The sequence below is a fragment of the Suricata suricatta genome, chromosome 13 (assembly GCF_006229205.1).
Source record: "Suricata suricatta isolate VVHF042 chromosome 13, meerkat_22Aug2017_6uvM2_HiC, whole genome shotgun sequence".
Taxonomy (NCBI): Eukaryota; Metazoa; Chordata; class Mammalia; order Carnivora; family Herpestidae; genus Suricata; species Suricata suricatta.
Window position 1 is genome coordinate 2,505,744 of NC_043712.1, and position 18,925 is coordinate 2,524,668.

The window sequence follows — 18,925 nt, forward strand, 5'->3', positions numbered from 1 at the left end:
CCAGGCGGACGGGTGTTGGGAGGCGTGAGCAGGGGTGAACGAGGGACCGCAGCCAACCTGGCGGCGGGGCGGCCGCAGCCTGGCTCTGTCTGGCCAGAGTCTTGCTAACGTCAGGCCGCCGTAGAGCTGGCTCATGTCGTCATGATGGAAACAGCACGTGCATCGGCCACAAAGCGCAAACCAGAGCCGCCTCTCGCCGCGGATCTGGGAGTCCCAGGCCCCTCCAGTCTGCGGTGTGACTCCTGGCACCCCGGATTGGGCAGACATTTGTGGTGGGGTTGAGCCGTGGCGTGGGTCCCTGGGGACATGACAGGATTGAGCTGGAGGATGTGACAAGCTGTGAGGATGGGAGCCCCAGGTGAGCCTGCGGTGGGGGCAAGGCTGGTGGGCTCCCTGGGGGTGGAGGCCCCCGAGGGAAGGGGCCTGCCCCAGCCCCATGGCCGGCTGGCTTTGCGGTGGAGGGTGGTGTGAGCAGCTGGGCGGGTGTGGGGGCGCCGGAGTGGTCTGGGGGCCGCCTGGGCCGGGGCGTGAGGTCTCCCAGCGGTCTGTGAGACTCCTCCAGGGGGAGCAGTGCACGCCCGGGTCTCCCCGTGTTCGGTGACAGCAGCAATGCCTGCGGCCCAGGTGTCCCCTGGCCCGACACAGAGCTTCTGCCCGTGGAGGGCTTCTCAGGTGGTGCGGCCGTGTGTGTGGCCTACCTCAGTGGGCTCCTTCTGCCCCCTCAGCCCCGGTTGGATCTCCGTGGCCCAATCCCAGCGCCAGCCCCAGGCAGTGTGCGGTCTGGGCAGGGCAGCCCAGTGAGGGTAGACCTGGTTGGGCCTCAGGCCCCTTGCCTGGTGTGTGGGGGGGGATGCCCCGTGGGGCCGAAGGCTGTGTGCTGTGGTCCCCCTGTCCCCACTCCCAGTGCCAGTGGCTGATGGGCCATGAAAGGCACTTTGTGGCCTAGATGAGCAGGTGGGGGCCGTGGAGGCTTCCTGGCCTCCTGCTTCCCGAAGACCCTCTGCTCTGAGGCTGAGTCCCTGTGACCCCTGGAGGCAGGGTCTGTCCAGACCGGCTTAGGCCCTGCTTCCTGGCTGGGGGGCTCCCAGTGGCTTCCCGACACCTCCCTCTGCCCTCTGCCCTGGCCGGGACCCTCAGTCCTGTGGGAGGAGGGCTCCTACCACCGGGGTGCAGGGGGCTTGGCCGCGGGCTGGCCAGAACCCGCGCAGTGGGTCTGGGCGGCCGGCACCAGGTGGGCAAGCGGGCCCCATCCTCAGCGGCTGGGGAAGGGGCCGGGCCCCGGCGGGTGGCGTGCCCATCTGCCTCACCATCTGCAGGCTCAGATTGAGGAAACAAGGCTAGGGTCCCTGTCCTCTTCCCAGAAGTGCCGGTTTCGGCCAATGGGAGCCGCCTGTGGTCACAGGTGTCTGGGTGAGGGTGGTGGGCCGGGCGGGCCTGGGAAAGGGGAACTCGCCCGCCGGGCCGGCGTGAGCGCCACTCGGCTCCTGCCGCTCGCAGCTGCCTTACGGAGACTTCTGGGAGTCCCCCCGGGCCTCCTTCCCCACCCGAGCTCCCGCCGCCTGTGTGCCGCCACGCTGCATCGCCGGAGGCCGTGGGACCCCGAGCCGGCGGGCCGGGGGCTGATGGGGCCACCCCCGTGGTGGGACCTGTCCCCCACACTCGCCATGAGGCTGCACCTCCTGGCCTCTCTTTCGGGAGGGGGCCTGGCCTGGCGGGCAGGGGACCGCAGGTGGCCAGCAGGTGAGGGCCGGGACTGGCAGGCCTGGGGGCAGTCCGGCCTGGGAGGGGGCCGGTGCCTCACCTATGGGTGTGGAGTTCATGGAACATCTGCCAGGGGACCCAGGTGAGGGCACCTTGCTCTCTCCTGATTCTGGCCACCATCCTGGCTGCCCATCTCAGCTCCTTGTCCTTAGATGTGCAAACGGGGACTCGCCTCCGGTCCTAGGGGCATGGCTGTGACCAGAGACCCCACGGCCCCGGGCTCGGACCACTGGTTTCTGGCCCGCCCTCGACATATGGGCGCTGGACTCCAGGGTGGGGTGGGGAGGGCCCCTCGGGGTCTGGCTCACTCCCCTTTTGCACATGAGTTGGGGACCGTGGGACTGGTCAGGCGGGAGGGGGGGGTCATGTGGATTCCCGGTGGCCGAGTGCAGGCCACGTGGGGAGGAGGGCCGGTAGCCCATCTCTGCTGAGGACTGAGAGGCTGGGGCCCCAGCGTGGCCCCTCGTGCCGATGGGGGCGCGCCTCTGGCCGTCCCGCCTCGCTCCGTGTGTCCCTGTGGCTTGCTGCGAGGACACCTTTCTTCACGGCTCACCGGTGCCCGCAGGCTGCTGGCTCGGTGTCCCTGGGAGCACGGTCTTCTGTGCCCAGGCTCAGGGGAAACTGAGGCTTGGGGGGGCAGTGACTTACCCAGGGCCGTAGAGGGGCACGGGGGGGGGGGACTCAGACCTGGGCGGCTGGGGGTGGGCTCGGACAATTTTGCTCCTCCAGCCCCCCCTTTTTAAGTTTATTTATTTGGGGGAAGAGAGGGAATCCCCCGTGGGCTCCACACTGTGAGCACAGAGCCCGACATGGGGCTAAACTCATGAACCGTGAGATCCTGACCTGAGCCCAAGTCAAGAGCCGACGCTCCGCTGACTGAGCCGCCCAAAGGCCCTTCTCCTCCTGCCCTTTTATCGAAGTCCTTTGGCAGTTTGTGGGCGTTTAGCTCTTCGTGTCTCAGGCTCCTGCTTGCATCTGTGTTGGGAGCTGGGGCCTGGCCTGTGGCGTGCTGTGTGGACGGTGCTGGGTGCCAGATGAGACAGTCTCTGGGCACCGCTGGCTTTTGGACCTGGTGCCGGAGTGCCACTGGGCACCTTGCCGTCCTGACATGGGGCTGCTGGCCCAGCACACTCATCCTCGGGCCGGCCCTGGCATTGGTGGGCTCTGGCCGGGCCGTCGTGGGCGAGTCCCTGCATGGCCCCCTCGGGGTCGGGGTCTGCAGGGCTGAGGCTTCTCAGGGGGCCTGGCCTCCTACCGGGGAGAAACTGTCTGCAGGTGGCTTGGAACTTGGGGTTCCGTCTTTCAGGCTTTGGAGGTGCCAGTGGGGGGTAGGTTCACACCCCTGTGGCAGCTCTTCCTGGGCGTGAGAACCGCGTGTGTGCCTCGCTTCCATCCACACTTGACCCCAGACAGGCCCCTCCGGTTACTGGCTTCGGCGTCTGTATTGTCAGTGTTTGTAAAGTTTTCCAGGTTGGCCCATCTCTTGACATGAGGGATCCTTAAAGTCACATAAAACCACTTTCATACGTAAAACACCCCAAGCTGCGCCCTCGACCAGAGGCTGGGGAGCCCGTCCCACCGGGCTGGGTGGCTCTAGGCGGAGTGGGGGTGGGTGTGAGATGCGTGCGCTGGGCCCTGCGGTGGGTGCAGCCTGGGCTGCAAGGGGTCATGGCGAGCGTCTGCTGACCAGGCCAGGCTTTCTAAGTGTCCTGCAGGGCCTGCCGACTGTCCGCTCTGCGGACGGCTCCGGGGCCGAGGAGCACAGGGTCTGCCCGGACTGTGCCCCTGGCCTCTGGGCCTCTGTCGGGGTTTTAGGTCTCTCCCGTCGACCCTGCTTATCATCCCTCGCCGCCACGTTTCGGGCTCCCCGATGCTCTGTTCTCTGGGAGGCGGCGTCAGTCCGTGGGCTCAGCGGGGACATCTGAGAGCCCGATGCGGGACGCTTGCGTCCCCCGGGGTCGTCAGCAGCCACCGCCTGGAGCGCACGGGGCCATTTCCCCTCGTTCCTAGGTCTTCCTTCGCCTGGACCTGGTCCTCTGGCATCCGGGCAGGAGGCGTCTGACGGAGGAGGTTGTTCTTGGACGGCCTCACGGTCCAGGTGGCACAGCTGGACGCCCGCAGGGCCAGGTGGTGAGGGTCCCCCAGGCGTCCGGCAAGCTCGTGTTTTCTGGAAGGATCCAGCCCCTTTTCCCACTTGGCAGGGCTGCTGCCCCATGGACTGTGTGTGGGTTTTGGGAAGTGGAGGTTTAAAGGCTGAGAAGGCGTGTCCCTGGGCCCTGGCTGCTCTCTCTCTCTCGTGCTAACGGGGGTCCCCACCGTCTCTGGCTGGGGGAGAGCAGGCGCGTCCGTGCCGGGCCTCACTGAGCTCCAGCTCCCAGGGTCGGGGCTCAGGTTACCTGGGCCCCTCAGCGTGGCCCTGCCCCGGCGGGTGCACTTGGTCACCTGACGGGTCTTATGGTGGCCCCCAGCCCTGTTCCCCTACCCCCACCCCGAGGCATTCAAAAATGCACAACATTTGTAGCTCATGGAAGCTATCTTCAGGTATTCCCAAGGACAGTCATAAAGGGTGGAAACATACCTTCCCCAGAGTCCCTCCCCTATGTCGACCCTGCCCTGGACCAACCCCTGGGGGTTGCTCGTGACACCCAGAGAGTGGACATTGGTGAGCTCGAGGGGGCTGGGCAGGAGCACTGGAGCAGTGAGTGCGTGGGCAAAGGCCCTGGCCCCACCGGGAGAGTGTGGAGCAGGCAGGAGCACTGGGCAGCCGGGGGGCCTCCTTGGAGCTCTGGGATGGGCTGGGGCTCTGGGACTGGGGGGCTGTCAGGATAGGTCAGGGCTGTGAGATTGGGAGGCTCTCAGGATGGGCTGGGGCTCTGGGACTGGGGGGCTGTGTAATGGGGAGCCACGGTAGGTTCTAGCAGTGACCCTGCCAGGTGATCAGCAGTGGGGGTGGCCACGGACCAGGGGCGCTGAGGTGGCTGCGGTTGGGCGTCTGTGCCAGGGAGACTGGTGGACGTTGTGGGGGCAGTGCTGTGCAGATGGGGGTCGTGACCATCCAGAGCCCAGAGGGAAGCCCTCCTGAGCCGTCTGTCCGTCTGTCCATCCCTGCTGCTGCCTGGAGACGCCGTGGGCTGGATGCTCCCTGTCCTGGGTGTGTGGGGTGGGGGGCTGCAGGGAATGGATGACACCTGTCCCCCTCCGTGGCCATGTCCCCGCCCCCCAGGAATGTCAGGCGTCGGCGTCCTGGGGACGTGGTTGCATGTCTGAGGGCAGGGCAGTTCCGGGGTCGGCAGGGCCTGGCCCTGTGCTCGCACGGCCACTGCTCTTGCTGGGGCCCAGAGAAGGGGGTGGGGCCGGAGCCCGGCACACAGCAGGTCCCGGGCGGGTGGGCCGCCGGATCTCAGCCTGGGGCTCCAGCCCAGCCTGTCGTCAGCATCGCAGGCCCCGGGGGGCCGGGGATCACAGGTCAGCCTGTGCAGGTCCCAGAGCATGTCCTGCGTGGAGGACCTTCGAAGAGGCTGCCGTGGATCTTTGTGGGCGGGGGGGGGGGGGGGGGGGGGGGGGGGGGGGGGGGGGGGGGGGGGGGGGGGGGGGGGGGGGGGGGGGGGGGGGGGGGGGGGGCTGGGGCCGCTGTGCTGGCCGCCGGCCGAGGGAGGGCCCCCGCTGCAGCGGGCAGACGCCAGGTTCTCGGTCCGTCTCACGGGCGGAGCCCTGTCTCCAGTCCGCGGGGGGCCCCCTAGCTGGGCCCCCGCACACGACTGGCACCAGCCGGAGCCGCTAGCTGAGTCAGCACGGCGTGGGCAGGCCTTTGCCACAGGGGGAGTGGCCACGTCTCACAGATCGTGGCCGTGGGGGGCACGGGAAGCCCTCCGTGAACCCCTTGGGAGCCGAGCAGACGCCCTATTCTCCGGATACTCCTGGCCTGGCCCCACTGCGCCCGCCGGGCTGCCCTGGGCTTGAGAACTCGTGCCCACGTCCATGAAGTGGTGGTGCTCATGGGCGGGCGAGGGGCTTGAGGGGCTTGGGACCAGCCCATGCCAGGCCCAGAGGAGCTGCACCCAGAGCGTCCCTTCTTCCTGACCATTCCAGAAAGCTCTGGCCTGCCCGGCCACCTGCCTGGAGGCCCCCACACTCCGCCACAGGTGGATGGGCTGTGGGCAGGCGTGGCCCTGGGCATCTGCAAGTGTGTTCCAGGAGCCAGCGGGCATGCACGTGAGAACTAGGAAAGCCCGCTGGGCGGCGGGTGAGGACGCATGTGCGGTCTGCGACAGAGCAGGGCCTCCATGCCAGCCGGAGCAGCGTGGCTCAAAATGAAACAAGAATCATTTCTTTTCCTGTTGCAGAGAAACTGGCTCAACCTGCCCGCAGCCTGGCCCCCCTGCAGCTCTCCTGCCGCGGGCGGGTTTCACCAGGAATTCCCCCCTCCCGCCCACCTTCCTCCAGTCTGGGCAGCGCCCCGCAGGTGTGGGGGACAGTTGAGGGCACAGCCTGGAGGGGGGGTCGTGGCACCCAGGAGCCCTCGCCAGGCCTCGGAGAGGTGAGCGTGCTTCCTGTTCCCTGCGCTCTGTCCCCACGGTGGGCGTCAGCGCTGGGCGTCAGGCTCCGTGCCCACGGCCCAGTTCCCGGCCACCCTGCTGGCTGTGGGGGGTCGTCGTGAGGGTGAAGGGTCCCAGCTGGCGGCTCGCCCACCCAGCCCTCCCCTGCCTGCAGGACAGGCAGAGGGGTGCCCGGAGAGTCCTCATGATGTGGCTCGCACGGGGCGGCGCCTGCCCTGCAGGCCCTGCTTAGACTCGCTCTCTGCGGCTCTGGGGGTGTCTGTCTTCCGGAAGACCTCACACCCCCTGTGGGGCACGTGCGGCTCATGTGTGGGGGGGTCTCTGGCCTGCAGCGGCCTGGGTGGTAGCTGCAGGGTCATCATGGCGGGCTGTCCATCCCTCCGTGCCCGTTCCTGTGCCTCCCCCTCCCCCAGCATTCCACCAGGTCTGGGGTGTGCATGGCTGCTGCTTCTTGGCCCGTCCGGCAGACGGCGCGTGTTAGGCCATGGCCCGGCAGTCTGGCGGCAGCTCGGGGAGGCGTGCCTGCTGCACACGGGGACACAGGGGGCCGGCCAGCCTGCTCAGGGTCTCTGGCCCCAGGACCGGAAACCAACTCTGCGGGCTGTCCGGGGGCCCTTGGCATCTCTCTGGGAGCCGTGCGTGGATGATCGGTCTCCTGGCTCCCGCTGCCCTGCTGGCTGGGGCCGTGGGGCTGTGCGGGTGACCGGTGAGGCCACCTGAAGCCTTGTCACTGCGTCAGCTGTCTCTGGGGTGGAGGGACGTTGGCACCTCTTGGTGAGATCAGGTCCCTTGAGCCTTCCTGAAGGGACTGGCCTCAAGATGTGGGGCCCTAGGTGGTGGCTCTGTGGCTTGCGCTCAGGGGCGGGTGTTTTTGGCGTTTCTGCCTTTCGGATCAATGGAGGAACAACGCCGGGGTCAGGAGGCCACCTGGGCCCTCGGGAGGAGACTTCCATCCCACAGCAGTGACCCAGTGCCACCAGGCCTGACTGCTGCACCTCCGAGTCCCTGGGCCTGTGCGGACGGGTCTGACTGCTGGTGCTCAGCACCCTCCCCCACCCCCCATGCCTGTAGTCACGGGATATCTTCTGGAAAAACTGGCCCTGCTCTGAGTTCTGGGAGGCCCTGGAGTCACAGGGACAAAGGAAGGAAGGTGGGGAGCTGGCATTTCCTGACCCGGGATTGGGGCCGTCCGTGTGGTGTGCGACCGGTCCCGTCACCCGGGGCCTCGAAGCGGCCTGTGGGGCCTTCTCCCTGCCGCACGAGGCGCACGAGGTGCCTGGGGGTGGCCGGGTGAAGACCAGGCTGGGCCGGGTGGGCAGGGCTTGGGCGGGAGTCTGGTCCCACTGTGCTCCTGCCCTTGTGTGGCCCCAGCTGTGAAGATTTTGGGGGTGCGTGCTGCTCCAGGACTCCCCTCCCTCCGCGGCTCCGCGGTGGTTTGAGCCGTGCCCCCCTCGGTTGGGAGTGCAGCTCATCCCTTGGATAGCGCTCACGGGGGCCTCCGTCAGAGCACGGCCGTCCTGGGGGTGAGCACAACCCCTGCTGCCAGGATGTGGGAAGGGGTGCCTGTGGTTGACTCTGGAGGTGGGCCTGGCGTGGCCGCAGCGGGCAGGCCCCGGACCGTCGGTGCTGTCACTCCCCAGCTCCGTTCTGAGTACCTTCCAGGCCCAGGCCCTGGCCGGCTGCTCACAGGGAGCCCCCCCTGGCCACCCCCTCCTCCTGGCTGTCCCCCTCACTCCTCCACAGCGGCTGGACTCCAGCCGCGCCTGCCGCCACTGGGCCCATGTGCGGACCCCTTCTGTACGGGGTGGCTGGGCTAGGATGGCCACGCCCCTCCCGTTCTTCCCTGCCCCTCACCCGCCACAGAACCCCAAACCCCATCCTTGTGGCAAAACCGACTTAGCATCAGTGTCTCTGGGCTTTAGACGTTCATGTGTGCAGCGGGGCAGGGCAGGAGTCTGCTCAGGTGGTGACAATGGTGATGGTGATAATAGTGATGCTGATGGTGGTGGTGATGGTGGTGATGGTGATGGTGATGGTGGTGACGGTGGCAGTGAAGGTGGTGGTAGGGACGATACAGATGCACCTCTCATTGCGTGCTCGCTGGATGGCAGCACAGAGTGTGTTACCCTGAGCATCGTTACGGAAAGCGGCTTCCCCTGTCAGGCCCTGGGCCTTGATGGGTCCTCTCTCCATGGGAGGCACAGTGAGGGGGCTTCCATCTACCCTGGGAGTCTGAAGTCGGGCAGGACCGAGGGCTTCAGGTTGGTGTCTGCTCACTGGGAGCCAGAGGTCCAAGCGCTTATGTTACTATTTTTCGTTTCACAGCGTGAGAGGCCAGGGGGCCTTGGGGGCGTGGCCTGCCTGGGGCCCTGCAGACCGGGGTGCAGTCCTGCCCTTGCTTTTGTGTCTGTTTCCCCAGGGGGCCCAGCCGCCTGAGCTTCGCCCTCCCGTGAGGGGCCAGGCCCCTCGCCTTCGAGCCTCAGACTCTCGCGCTCCCCTTTCTCACACTCCCACTCAGCCCTGATCACATCCTGGGCCAAAGCGTGAGTTCAAGGAGGGAGAGGCTGTGCCGCTGGCCCTGGGCTGGGGGACAGGAGCGAGCCTCTGGTTTCCTGATGTGGGTGGGTCAGTGACCATAAAGGCAAGCTTGGCGTTTCTGAGTTCTCGAGGCCTTGTGCCCGGCTGGGCCCCGGCGCCTTGACCTGGCCCAGCCCACCCGGCGCCACTCTGAGGCCGGACGCCTGAGGCTCTCGGGGGCCCCCGGCCTGGGCAGAGTCTCCCCAGCGTCTGGTTCTCCTGGGGCCAGCGCCAGGCCTCGGGGCAGGCAGGGTCATGAGGTCTGGCCCTTGGCCTTCGGTGTCCACCCTGCATGCCCCTCCCCCCCTCCCTCCTGGACCCCAGGGCATCCCTGTCCGTTGCAGACCGTAGGGCCGTGCCAGGAAACAGGACTCTGGAGAGGCCAGCTAGTGGTCTCCATGCGACCCATGGGGGTGAAGTCCCTGTTGGGTGCCCAGGGACCAGAAACCCTTAGGGCCATTTCCTGTGGGCAGGTGGGGGCGGGGGAAGGAGTGCATGTCTTGGCTTACTGTCCCCCTCCTCTCTCCCTCTCTTCTCTGGGGTCCTGGTGGATCTGGGCCCGCCTGGGGCAGGACCCCGCACGCTGCTCAAGGGCCCTGGGCTGGGGCAGGACAGAGGCAGGATGGAGGCGGGGCGGGCCTTCTCCTCACCTCCTGTGAAGGCCCAGCTCTCCTGTGTCCTCCTCAGCAGGGGCTGAGACCTGGGGCTGGGAGCACTGGTTTGGGAGGGTGGGGTGACCCCACAGGGGCTGAAATTTCAGCCTGAGCCACCTGAGCCACATGAGCCGAAAGCTGACACTGGGCCAGGAAGTCGTGGGTGGGCCGTGCTCCCCAGGGCCCCAGCCCACCGTCCGGCAGGTGGGAGGCAGGCATGGACGGGGCGCACGGGCCACCACAGTAGCTGCTGCCTCGGGTGCTGTCCCCTGTCACCGCGGCAGGAGCCTCCCCGTATCAGGGGCCTGTCTGCCCGCCCGGCCCCAGCTCCTGAAGGCCCCTCATCCTGTGAGGCCGCGGGGAGCTTCCCCCCCCCCCCCCCGGTCAAGTTCCAGCAGCTTCCTCCAGACCCAGACGCGCCGCGGTCCTCACCGCGGCCCCGCCAGGCTGCCACTTCTCCCTCCCCTGGTGGCTGCGGGGAAGCAGTCCTTCCGGAAGGTGGGGGCTGGAGGTGGGTGTCTCGGGAAGCTCCTGACGTGAGGTTTCGGTTCCGGAGGGGCGTCCCCGGGCACAGCCTTGCAGGGGTGGGGCAGCTTGTGCGCAGAGCTGTTCTTGTTCTTACGAGGCTCTTCCCCTACCGTTTGTGGCCCTCTTCCTCCTGGGCATCTTGGCCCCCATGCCAGCCTTCCCGTCCCTGCCTGTAGCAGGCCCCTCCCCGTGCTCCCTCATCTGGACCCCCGTCCGTCCCCCCCACCTCTGCGTTTCCTGCGTGGCTGCCCGGTGTCCTCCTCTGTCCCTGGACACGTGGCTCCAGCCCGTGGCCTGCTTGGACCCTGCCCCGATCGGTCCTGCCAAGAAGGGCCTTGGGGGGCCCCCGAGCCCCCCTTCCTAAGAGTCAGGGATTCCCAGGCCGTCTAGGAGGAGGTGGAGCCCCCGGGGCGCGCCCCCACCCCAACGGCGGTGAGGCTGGCATTTCCTGCCTCCTCCCCTCCCGCTTGCCGTGCGCCACAGGAAGGGAGGTGGTGGGGCTTCCTGCCATGGGGTCCCCAGGGCAGGGGTCCTGGAGGGGCCCCACGTGGCTCCAGAACCTTGGAGAGTGCAAATGCCCCTTCCCTCCCTCGAAGGGGCCTCGGGTTGCCAGCCATGCCCGAGTGGTGGAAGTTTCTGCATAAGCAGCTGTGACAGACAACCCCCCACCCAGAGGGGTCACCTGCCTCTGTTGGCCACCGGGAAAGTGCTCGAGGCCCCACCTCTGCCCACGGCGCTGATGGCCTCCAGGTGTTTGTATTTGAGAGGCAGCCCTGTGGCCTGCAGCAGGTTTGGGGCAAAGGAGCGGTCGTCCACCACCTCTTCCGTGTAGCCTTCCTGGACTGAATCTGGCAGCCCTTGCAGGTCTCTCTGCCTGTGTGGGGGCTGCTGGGCCTCCCGTCTGTGGGGACAGTGTCTTTTGGAGGTCCCTGGGAGCCCCTGAGGCTCACTGAGCCCTCAGGGTCGCGGAGAGGACGTGGTGGCAGAGCGCCATGGAAGGGGTGTGAGTGTGGGGGGGGGGTGCCCAGCCTGTGAGATCGGGCATTTGGACGCTGCCCGCCCCCCCCCCCACCGGGGCAGGGAGGGCTGGTGTTGAGCTTGGTGCCCCCCCCCCGGCGGGAGGATCAGATAAGTGAGCGGTGAGCCGCCAGTGACAAGGCTCCAGCAAGTCCAGAGTATGACTTCTAAAGAAGAAGCCTCATCGCCGCCCCGGCTTGTGGGCGGTGGGGATGGGTACATGGCCCGGCGGCGTGGAGCCTGCACGCACGGGAGGGGTGGGCAGGGCCTCTGCGAGCCAAGGATGTTTGGGCATTTTTTTGCCTTTTCTTTCTAATGTTCCCCTTCCTGGCCAGAGTCATCTCTCTCCAGAAGACTCCAGAAAACACGCCCAGCCCATTGTCACCCAGGCTCCGGGAAAGTGTCTTCTGTGGATGTTCTGTGTAAACAGGAAGCGCCCAGAGTGGGGGCCCGGAGCAGCAGGGGTCCTGAGGGGGCGGGCCCTGGGTGCGGTGGGTCCAGCTGCCCCCTGCGCCCTCAGCAGCCCCAGGGGTGCCCCACAGCGCATGCGATTGCTAGGCACCTGGGCACCGCGAGGCCGGGTGGGCCGGAGCCATGAGAGGGTCAGGGTGGGTGCTCCCTCCCCACAGGCTCCCCCCCTCCTGGTCGCAGACTTGGGCTGGGTGCAGCAATGCCTTGGGGGGCTGGGGAGCTTTGGGGTGCAGCCTGGCAGCTGGCACTCAAACAGGCCTCCTCCCTCCCTGCCTCCCTCCCTCCTTCCGGCCAAGCTTTCTCCTGCCTCTCCCTCCCTTTCCTGGGGGGAGCAGCAAACAAACAGCGCCGAGCAGAGTGGGCACCGGCCCCTGCAGCTGTGAGCCTGCGGCAGCGGAGGCCCCTCCCAGTGGCTGTGGCTGCACCGCGCCCCTGGGGGGTGACGGAGCAACCCCGCAGGGCCCTGCTTCATCACCCTGCGCCCCCAGGGGCAGCTTCCCGGGGCTGGAGGCCCCCCGAGGCCCCTGGCTGCCCTGCCCCCTCTCCGTGCCGCTGTGGCGGCATCCGCGAAGCCTGCTCTGCAGAGTCCGTCTGGCTCCCCTTGCCCCTCCGCCCAGAAATCGGAGGACTGCTTCTCTGGACTGTGTGGAGGGGGCCACCAGGGTCCTGGCCACGGCCGCCTCCTGCTGGCCTCACATGCCGGTGGGGAGGCTGGGCCTTGGGCAGGGGTGAAGCTGACTGCCGGGCAGAGAGGCAAGCCACAGTAGGTCCCTGCTTGCCTGGTGCGGGGGCAGCTGTGGATTTCTGGGCTCCTGTCTTTGAGCGGGTCTCACATCTCTGTGCCTCAGTTTCCTTGTCTGTGACAAATGGGTAGACAGGACCTCTGTGAGATCCAGGATCTGCAGCCCAGCCTGGGTCTGCTGTGCTCGGACAGCCCGGCCTCCCCCCGCCTGGCCTCTCTCATCAGCCCTGGCTGCCTCCCCAGGCTTCCTGGGGGTGTTACAGGGTCCGGACCTCGGCACATTTAATGGCTCTGAGGGCCAGTCCCCAGCACCTGTCCCTGCCCGCAGGCGCTGTGACCCTCCGGTTCTGGAATTCTTTCAGTTTTGGTTTTCAAGCCCAGTTTTGTGAGTGGCGGGGATTCCGAGGGGTCTGGCGGAGCTGCGCACTAGTGGGGCCGGACGGTGCGCAGGGACAGGCGGGCTCACCCGCCCCACCTCCGCTGCCGGGCTCCGGTGGGGGGCTGCGCCCCGGAGTCAGGCGCAGCTCGCAGAACAGGCCGTCTGGCAGAGGCAGAGCCTGAGCTGCCCACCCCGCCCTCCAGGCTGACCACCCCGGGACCTCCAGGGACAAGTTCACAAATCCCTGGAGGCCAGTCTCGGCTGGAGTCATGAGCGCCCACCCTGACGCTGCCCGCTGGCAGCGCGTCCTGAAGTGCGCCGGTGCCCCGCCCGGCGCTGTCTGCACTGGGAGCGTTCGGGACGCAGCCGCTCCGGGGGCGCCGCCCAGCCTGGGGCGCGAGTGGACGGAGGCCGCTCCACCGTGCGGTGTCCCGCTCGACCTGGGGGAGCACCTGGGATCGCCGTCGGCTCTCCGGGGAGGATTCTTCCTGCTGAGCCCCTGGGCTGGGGTGCGGAGGCCTAATGAGTGCGTGTCGGGGCTTTGAAATCCCTGAGATGAAAGCCTGTGTGTGGGAGGTCCCGGCCTGGTGTGAGGCCCTCTCCGCGAGGCCGCTCTGCCGCGCTCTGATTTGGGGCACCCAGGAAGTGTGCGTCTCTCTGGGGCCTGCAGAGGCAAAGGGCCGTGGCTGCTGGGGCGCCTCCGGGTGCCAGGGCTGCTGTGCCCTGAGCAGCCGCACGAACCCCGGGCCCGATGAGTCGTCTGTGCGAGGGGGGTGATGGTCAGACCTGCACACACCTCCAGCTCCTCCCTGGCCTTGGCCTTGGCGGAGGACTCCGGCCGGCTGCTGCCGCGTAGTGGGCACCGCGGCAGCGGCAGCCTCGTCTTCCGAACCGTTGCTCCCACGCCTCCCCTCAGCCCTTGAGCACAGGGGCAAAGGGACTGGCGGCTCGTCAGCCTCCCGGCCCAGCCTGAGCCCCACCACCGGGGCTGCCTCAGAGGGGCGGCTCCCGGCGCCCTGGCCTGGCCTGACCTCACGTCGGTGGGAATCTGCGGCTTGGGCCATTTACGATCACCATGGGGGGTGGGGTCGCTCGGCCCGGCCTCCCTGTGCCGTCTGTGCCCTGGTGGGGGGACAGTGTGGGCTCCTGACCGCCCTCCTCTGCGTTCTTGTCTTGCAGATTTCTCCACCCAGGTGAACTCCTCTTCCCTCAACTCCCCGACGGGGCGTGGCTCCATGGCTGCCCCCTCGCTGCACCCCTCGCTGGGGCCCGGCATCGGCTCCTCGCTCGGCTCCCCGGGACAGCTGCACTCGCCCATCAGCACGCTGAGCTCCCCCATCAACGGCATGGGCCCGCCCTTCTCGGTCATCAGCTCCCCCATGGGCCCCCACTCCATGTCCGTGCCCACCACGCCCACCTTGGGCTTCGGCACCGGCAGCCCCCAGGTAAGTGCAGAGGCCCACGTCCCGCGGGCCCTCGGGGGCGGTGCTGTCCTCCCCGCCCTTCGTCTCTGGGAAGCAGAGCCGCGGAGCGGAGGCTTCAGCCTGCGTGTGAGCCCAGGTCTGGCCCTCGACGCTCCCAGGTCGTCAGCTAGGCTCCCCGCTGCCGGTCGTCCGCCCCAGTGGGGCCCCTCCTGCGGGCGGCTCCCTTGCTCCCCTGACTCGGAGCCCCCTGTCCCTTCTCGGCCCTTCCCTCCCGGCCTCCGTGCCTGGGCACGCCAGGCCCCAGGCCCCACGGTGGCCTCAGCTCCTCCGTCGGGCTCTCTGCAGTCGGGTGTTTGCAACAGTCTGGCTTTCGGGGCTGTCTGAATCAGGAAGCAAGTGGGGCCTGGCGGGGCCTGGCTCGGCCCGGTTCTTGCTGTGGGGACCTTTGAGGCCCGGTCCACCCTCCCCTGGGCGCCTCTCATTCCAACCCCGGCAGCGTTGTCCCGAGCTCTTCTGGGCCCGCTGGGTTGTGGCGGGGCCCCAGGACCCAGCAGCGCCTCCCTCTGCCTGGGGCTCGAGCCGTCCTTCCTGAAGTAGATCTGAGTCCGAGTCTGGGCTCAGCCGTTCTTACCCCCTAGATGCAGGCCCCTTGGTGAAGAGCTGTGGGGCACGTCTCCATGGAGCCTCGGGACAGCCTGCTGGGGAGACACGTGAAGCACAGGCTTCCCCGCCCAGGGCCACACGTGCCGTGGTGTCAGCCACATCCCCTGGGCTTGGGCAGCCCCCGTTGCTCCTGGCTGGGAGCACCAGGCTGGAGCTGGCCCTCTGCCCCTCTGGCGGGGCCTCCAGAGCGACCTTGTCAGCCCTTTGTGTCTGGGGAACAGGGGCAAAAGAGCTGGGGCCTCGGGCATCGGTCTGAGCTCCCGTGCTCCTCTCCTGTCTCCTGGTCCCCGGGGCTCCTGGCTGCCCCCCTCGGCCTGACCAGGTTATTTTTAGCACAGCCCCTCCATCTTGCTGGCTGCACAGTGCCATGCAGTGAGCGGGGGGCCAATGAAGACCAAGCCCCCCGGGAACCGTGACAGAGGCAAGGACATGCTGGGCCTTGGCCTTGTAAGTCCCCTCGCTGGCCGCAGCCCTGCCACCTGCCTGACAGCCTGCGGGCTCGAATACAGAGAGGCCTCGGTGCCGCAGGGATGCCCTCAGACCTCACGCTCACTGGCCACTTGGCCCTATTTGCCCGTCCGGGATGTGGGCGGGCGGTCCTGGGCAGTGAGGGGCTCTGTTGTTCTCTGCACCCAGCCTGGCACTTGGCGGGTGCTGGTTGAACCAGGTCGTGTGTGAGTGAGGGGCCCCAGGCCCCTAGAGGCGAATGAGGGGATCAAGGCAAGAGTCGGGCCTGGGAGGGGGTGCAGGGAGCAAGCCCGGGTGCCCTGGAGGGTCACTGCTGTCCCGTGGCCACTCTGCCCATCAGTGAGCCAGGCCACAGGGAGTTCTGCCGCAGTCCGAGCTGCACACCTGCCTCTCCCGCGGCGGCCCTGCCTGGCCTCAGTCTCCTGGACGTGCCTTCCCGGAGCGAGTGCAGCTTCTACCGGGCTTCCCCATGTTCATGGCAGCGTGGGTGGAGTTCAAAGGGGGGCGTGCCCCACCCTCTGCCTCAAAACCACAACCGCGAAGTCAGGGCTGGTGGAACCAGCGAGGTTCTCCGATTTCTGCTGCCAGAGCGGGGCTGGCGCCCTGCCGAGTGCCGCCTGCCTGAGTCCACGTGGCCCGGGAGGCCCGCCAGCACCCCGGGTCCGCCCCGCCCCGCCCTCCCTGCCCAGAAACGGGTGCCTGGGGGCCCATATCCCAGGTGCTCGCGCCCGGGCTGCCCTGCGTCATCTTCCTGGTGTGGGGGCACAGTGAGCACAGGGCCCAGGAGCACCCCCACTGCACCCCAGAGCCCGCCATGGGCCCCACGGCGTCAAGCCCTAGCCAGCAGCCCTTCCCTGGTGCGGGGCCTGCCCAGTTGGCGCTGCCCACTCCCGGTTGGCGGTCCCGTGTCCCCAGGAAGCCGAGTGCACTTCCCAGGATCCCGTGAGGCTGAGGAGCCCAAGAGCCTGGTCCTGTGTGCAGCAGGCCCAAGCCTGCACCCCCAGTTCTGGCCCTGGGGTTGTGGGGAGCCTGCTGTTGGCTCAGGAAGAAGGGCGTGGTGGGTGCGGGGGAGCCTGTGCGGCGGCAGGAGACCCTGGCGGGGCCCTGATGCAGCCGGGGGTTATTTCAGCGCGTCCCCCGGGCTCCAGCGGGAACCGAAAAGGATGTCAAGGATTCAAAAGGGGAAACGGGCCGGGCCCCGCCCTAGCCGCACCACGTGGCCTCCAGGCACCAGCCAGGGGCTCTTGGCACCCTTGGTCTCCCCAGAGGTGGGGGGGGTGCAGGGGGGGAGCAGCCCCTCACTGATGGGGGGCCCAGCCCAAGGCGCATCAGCTTGGAGCCAGGACGGTGGAGAGTGACCCCTGTCCGGGCACAGCCCTGCCCCGGGGGCCGCACGGGGGCCGTTTACTAGTGGAGGCAAAGATGCGATGTGGGTGGGGCTTCGTCTCCCCACACATGCAGGGTCTCCATGGCTCCCAGAGGCCTCTGGGCTGACTGCTGTGCCCGCGGGAAGCCTGAGCCCTGGAGGCCGGGGTGCTCCCGGCATGTGGCCAACAGCCCAGCGCTGCCCTTCTGACCTGCCTGGCACTCCTCACTGCGGCGGCCCTGCCTCAGTTTACCAAGGGCAGTTTGCCAGTCCTTAGACCCGCATGTGCACGGGAGACAGGGCAGGTGCCTGCCACCCACCCAGCACAGCGTGGGCAAGCGTGAAAGAGGAAATGCCCGGGTTCCTCTCCCTGGTGCCCTCCAGTGGATCCAGCCATGTGGGGTGCTGGCCGGGCTCCCCCAGTGTGGGGCAGGCTGCAGCGGGGCCGGGGCCCTTGCTCCCCCGTCCTCAGCGGCTCCCACAGTCAGGGGCTCCCACAGTCCTTCCTAAACAGCTCTGCGGCGCCCTGCCCGGGACCAGCTGGCAGCATCTCCTGGAGCCCGAGCGCTCCGGCGGCTGCCGTGCACAGCAGGCGGTTCTCTCCCGCCGCCCTGTGTCGGCACAGTTATCCTGCCAGCAGCCCTCAGCCTGGCCCACGACGAACCTCAGGCTCAGAGGGATTGAGTCACTTCTCCAAAGTCACACAGAGGTCAGAGGAGGGCAGGACCCGGGGGCCCCAAGCCGTGCTGCCCCCCACCCGACAGCCCAGGCCCCCGCGAGCTTTGGGCACCTGGCTGGGCGCTTTGGGAACAGTGTTTGGTGAGGGGTCCCCAGGCGGCTCTGGGCAAGCCTGTCCCCTGCAGCAAGTGGGCACCTGCCTTGGTGCTCAGCGCCTGCTGCCTGGAGGCCTGCCCTGCCAGGCCGGTGACCTCCTAAGCCTCCACGGTGGGAAGGAGAGGGGGTCTCCATGCATGGAGAGGCGAGCGCGTGTGCCAGGCCTGGGCACAGAGCGCCCCACAGCCGGTCCTGGGGATGCACCCTGTGCACCCTGGCTCCGGCGGACGTGCGGCTCTGTCGTGCGGGGCCCTCTCACCTGCCAGCAGCCGCCGACAGGGTCGGTGTGCTCCTAGGGGCATACTGCCCGGGCGGGGCTGGAGGGCCGCCCAGGTGCCCCGGGGGGGGGGGGGTGCTTTCTGCGTGTGTGCTCCAAGCACGAAGGTCCTCTGCCCCGTGAGACGGGTGGAGGCTGAGGCCGTGGGGAAGGAAGGGGTGAGCTTCCCGCTGGCAGGAGGGGCCCGGGGCTACCCAGGGGCAGCACGTCACCCATGGCCCTTCCCTGGAGATGCACACACCACCCGGTTTGCGCCTTTGTCAGGGGTTTGCAGAAGTGGGAGGGGGGGTTGGGGGCCGCAGGGCCGGGGGCCTGGCGCCAGTGGAGACCGGCTGGCCTGCGGGGTGTGGCGGGAAGCACCTCCGGGGCCGGAGAGCTGGGGTAGATGCAGCGGAACCAAAACTGCTGTGTCATTGCAGCCGAAGCTGTTGCCAGGGTGACGGCGAGGTTCCCACGCTTCCTCCTGGCCAGCAGGGGCGGGTCAGGGCGCCATCTGTCCTGCTGTCCTCGGGTCACATGATCCGACCCCCCCACCCCACCCCCCGCTGCTAAGGAGGACCCCTCTCCCTCTCCTTGCTGTGACCAGGCCTCGGCTCCCAGCTGCGGTTGGGGGTCCCCAGAGCACCTGCCCCACAGGAGGCTGCCGGGGGCTCGCTCAGTGATGGGGGCAGGTCTTCTTCAGGGGGTGAGAGGCGGGGGTGTAAGCAGGGCCCTGGGGGGTGCAGCCTGTGGCGGGCAGGGCCCCTCTCCGAGCCTCAGTTTCCCTCTCTGTGGGGGGAGGTGCATGGGTGCCTTTCTCGCTACAGGGTGGGAGAGGGGATGTTGGCACGTGCCCCCTGACACCCCGCTCTCCTTCCTCAGCTCAGCTCGCCCATGAACCCGGCCAGCGGCAGCGAGGACGTCAAGCCCCCGCTGGGCCTCAACGGAGTTCTCAAAGTCCCGGCCCACCCCTCAGGGAACATGGCGTCCTTCACCAAGCACATCTGTGCCATCTGCGGGGACCGCTCCTCAGGTGGGCCGTCGCAGGTGCAGCAGCGCCACGGGACCCCCGCGGGCACGGCGCAGGGGTGTGGGGAGGCGGCCGGCCAGCTGGGCCGGGGAGGTTGCGCTCGGAGCCCCGCGGGCCTCTCGCGCTGGGCCTTCCGGTGTCTTCGCAGCACGGAGAGCGCGGGCGGGGGCGGCGGGCCGGGTGCTCACGGCCCCCCCCCC

At 68.3% G+C, this 18,925-nt stretch overlaps 1 protein-coding gene across 6 annotated transcripts in view; it reads left to right on the top strand.

Moving 5' to 3' along the window:
* Positions 1-18,925, top strand: part of RXRA (retinoid X receptor alpha) — a 69,974-nt gene that overhangs the window by 32,938 nt on the left and 18,111 nt on the right. For 5 of the 6 annotated variants that reach the window (XM_029921151.1, XM_029921154.1, XM_029921153.1 and 2 more), the window contains 2 exons: positions 13,864-14,129; positions 18,578-18,728. In XM_029921151.1, coding sequence (XP_029777011.1) covers positions 13,920-14,129; positions 18,578-18,728 — 361 coding nt within the window. In that variant the 5' untranslated portion in view covers positions 13,864-13,919. Of the gene's footprint in view, positions 1-1,501; positions 1,741-13,863; positions 14,130-18,577; positions 18,729-18,925 lie in introns of those variants that run through there. The other variant, XM_029921150.1, reaches the window with a different exon arrangement.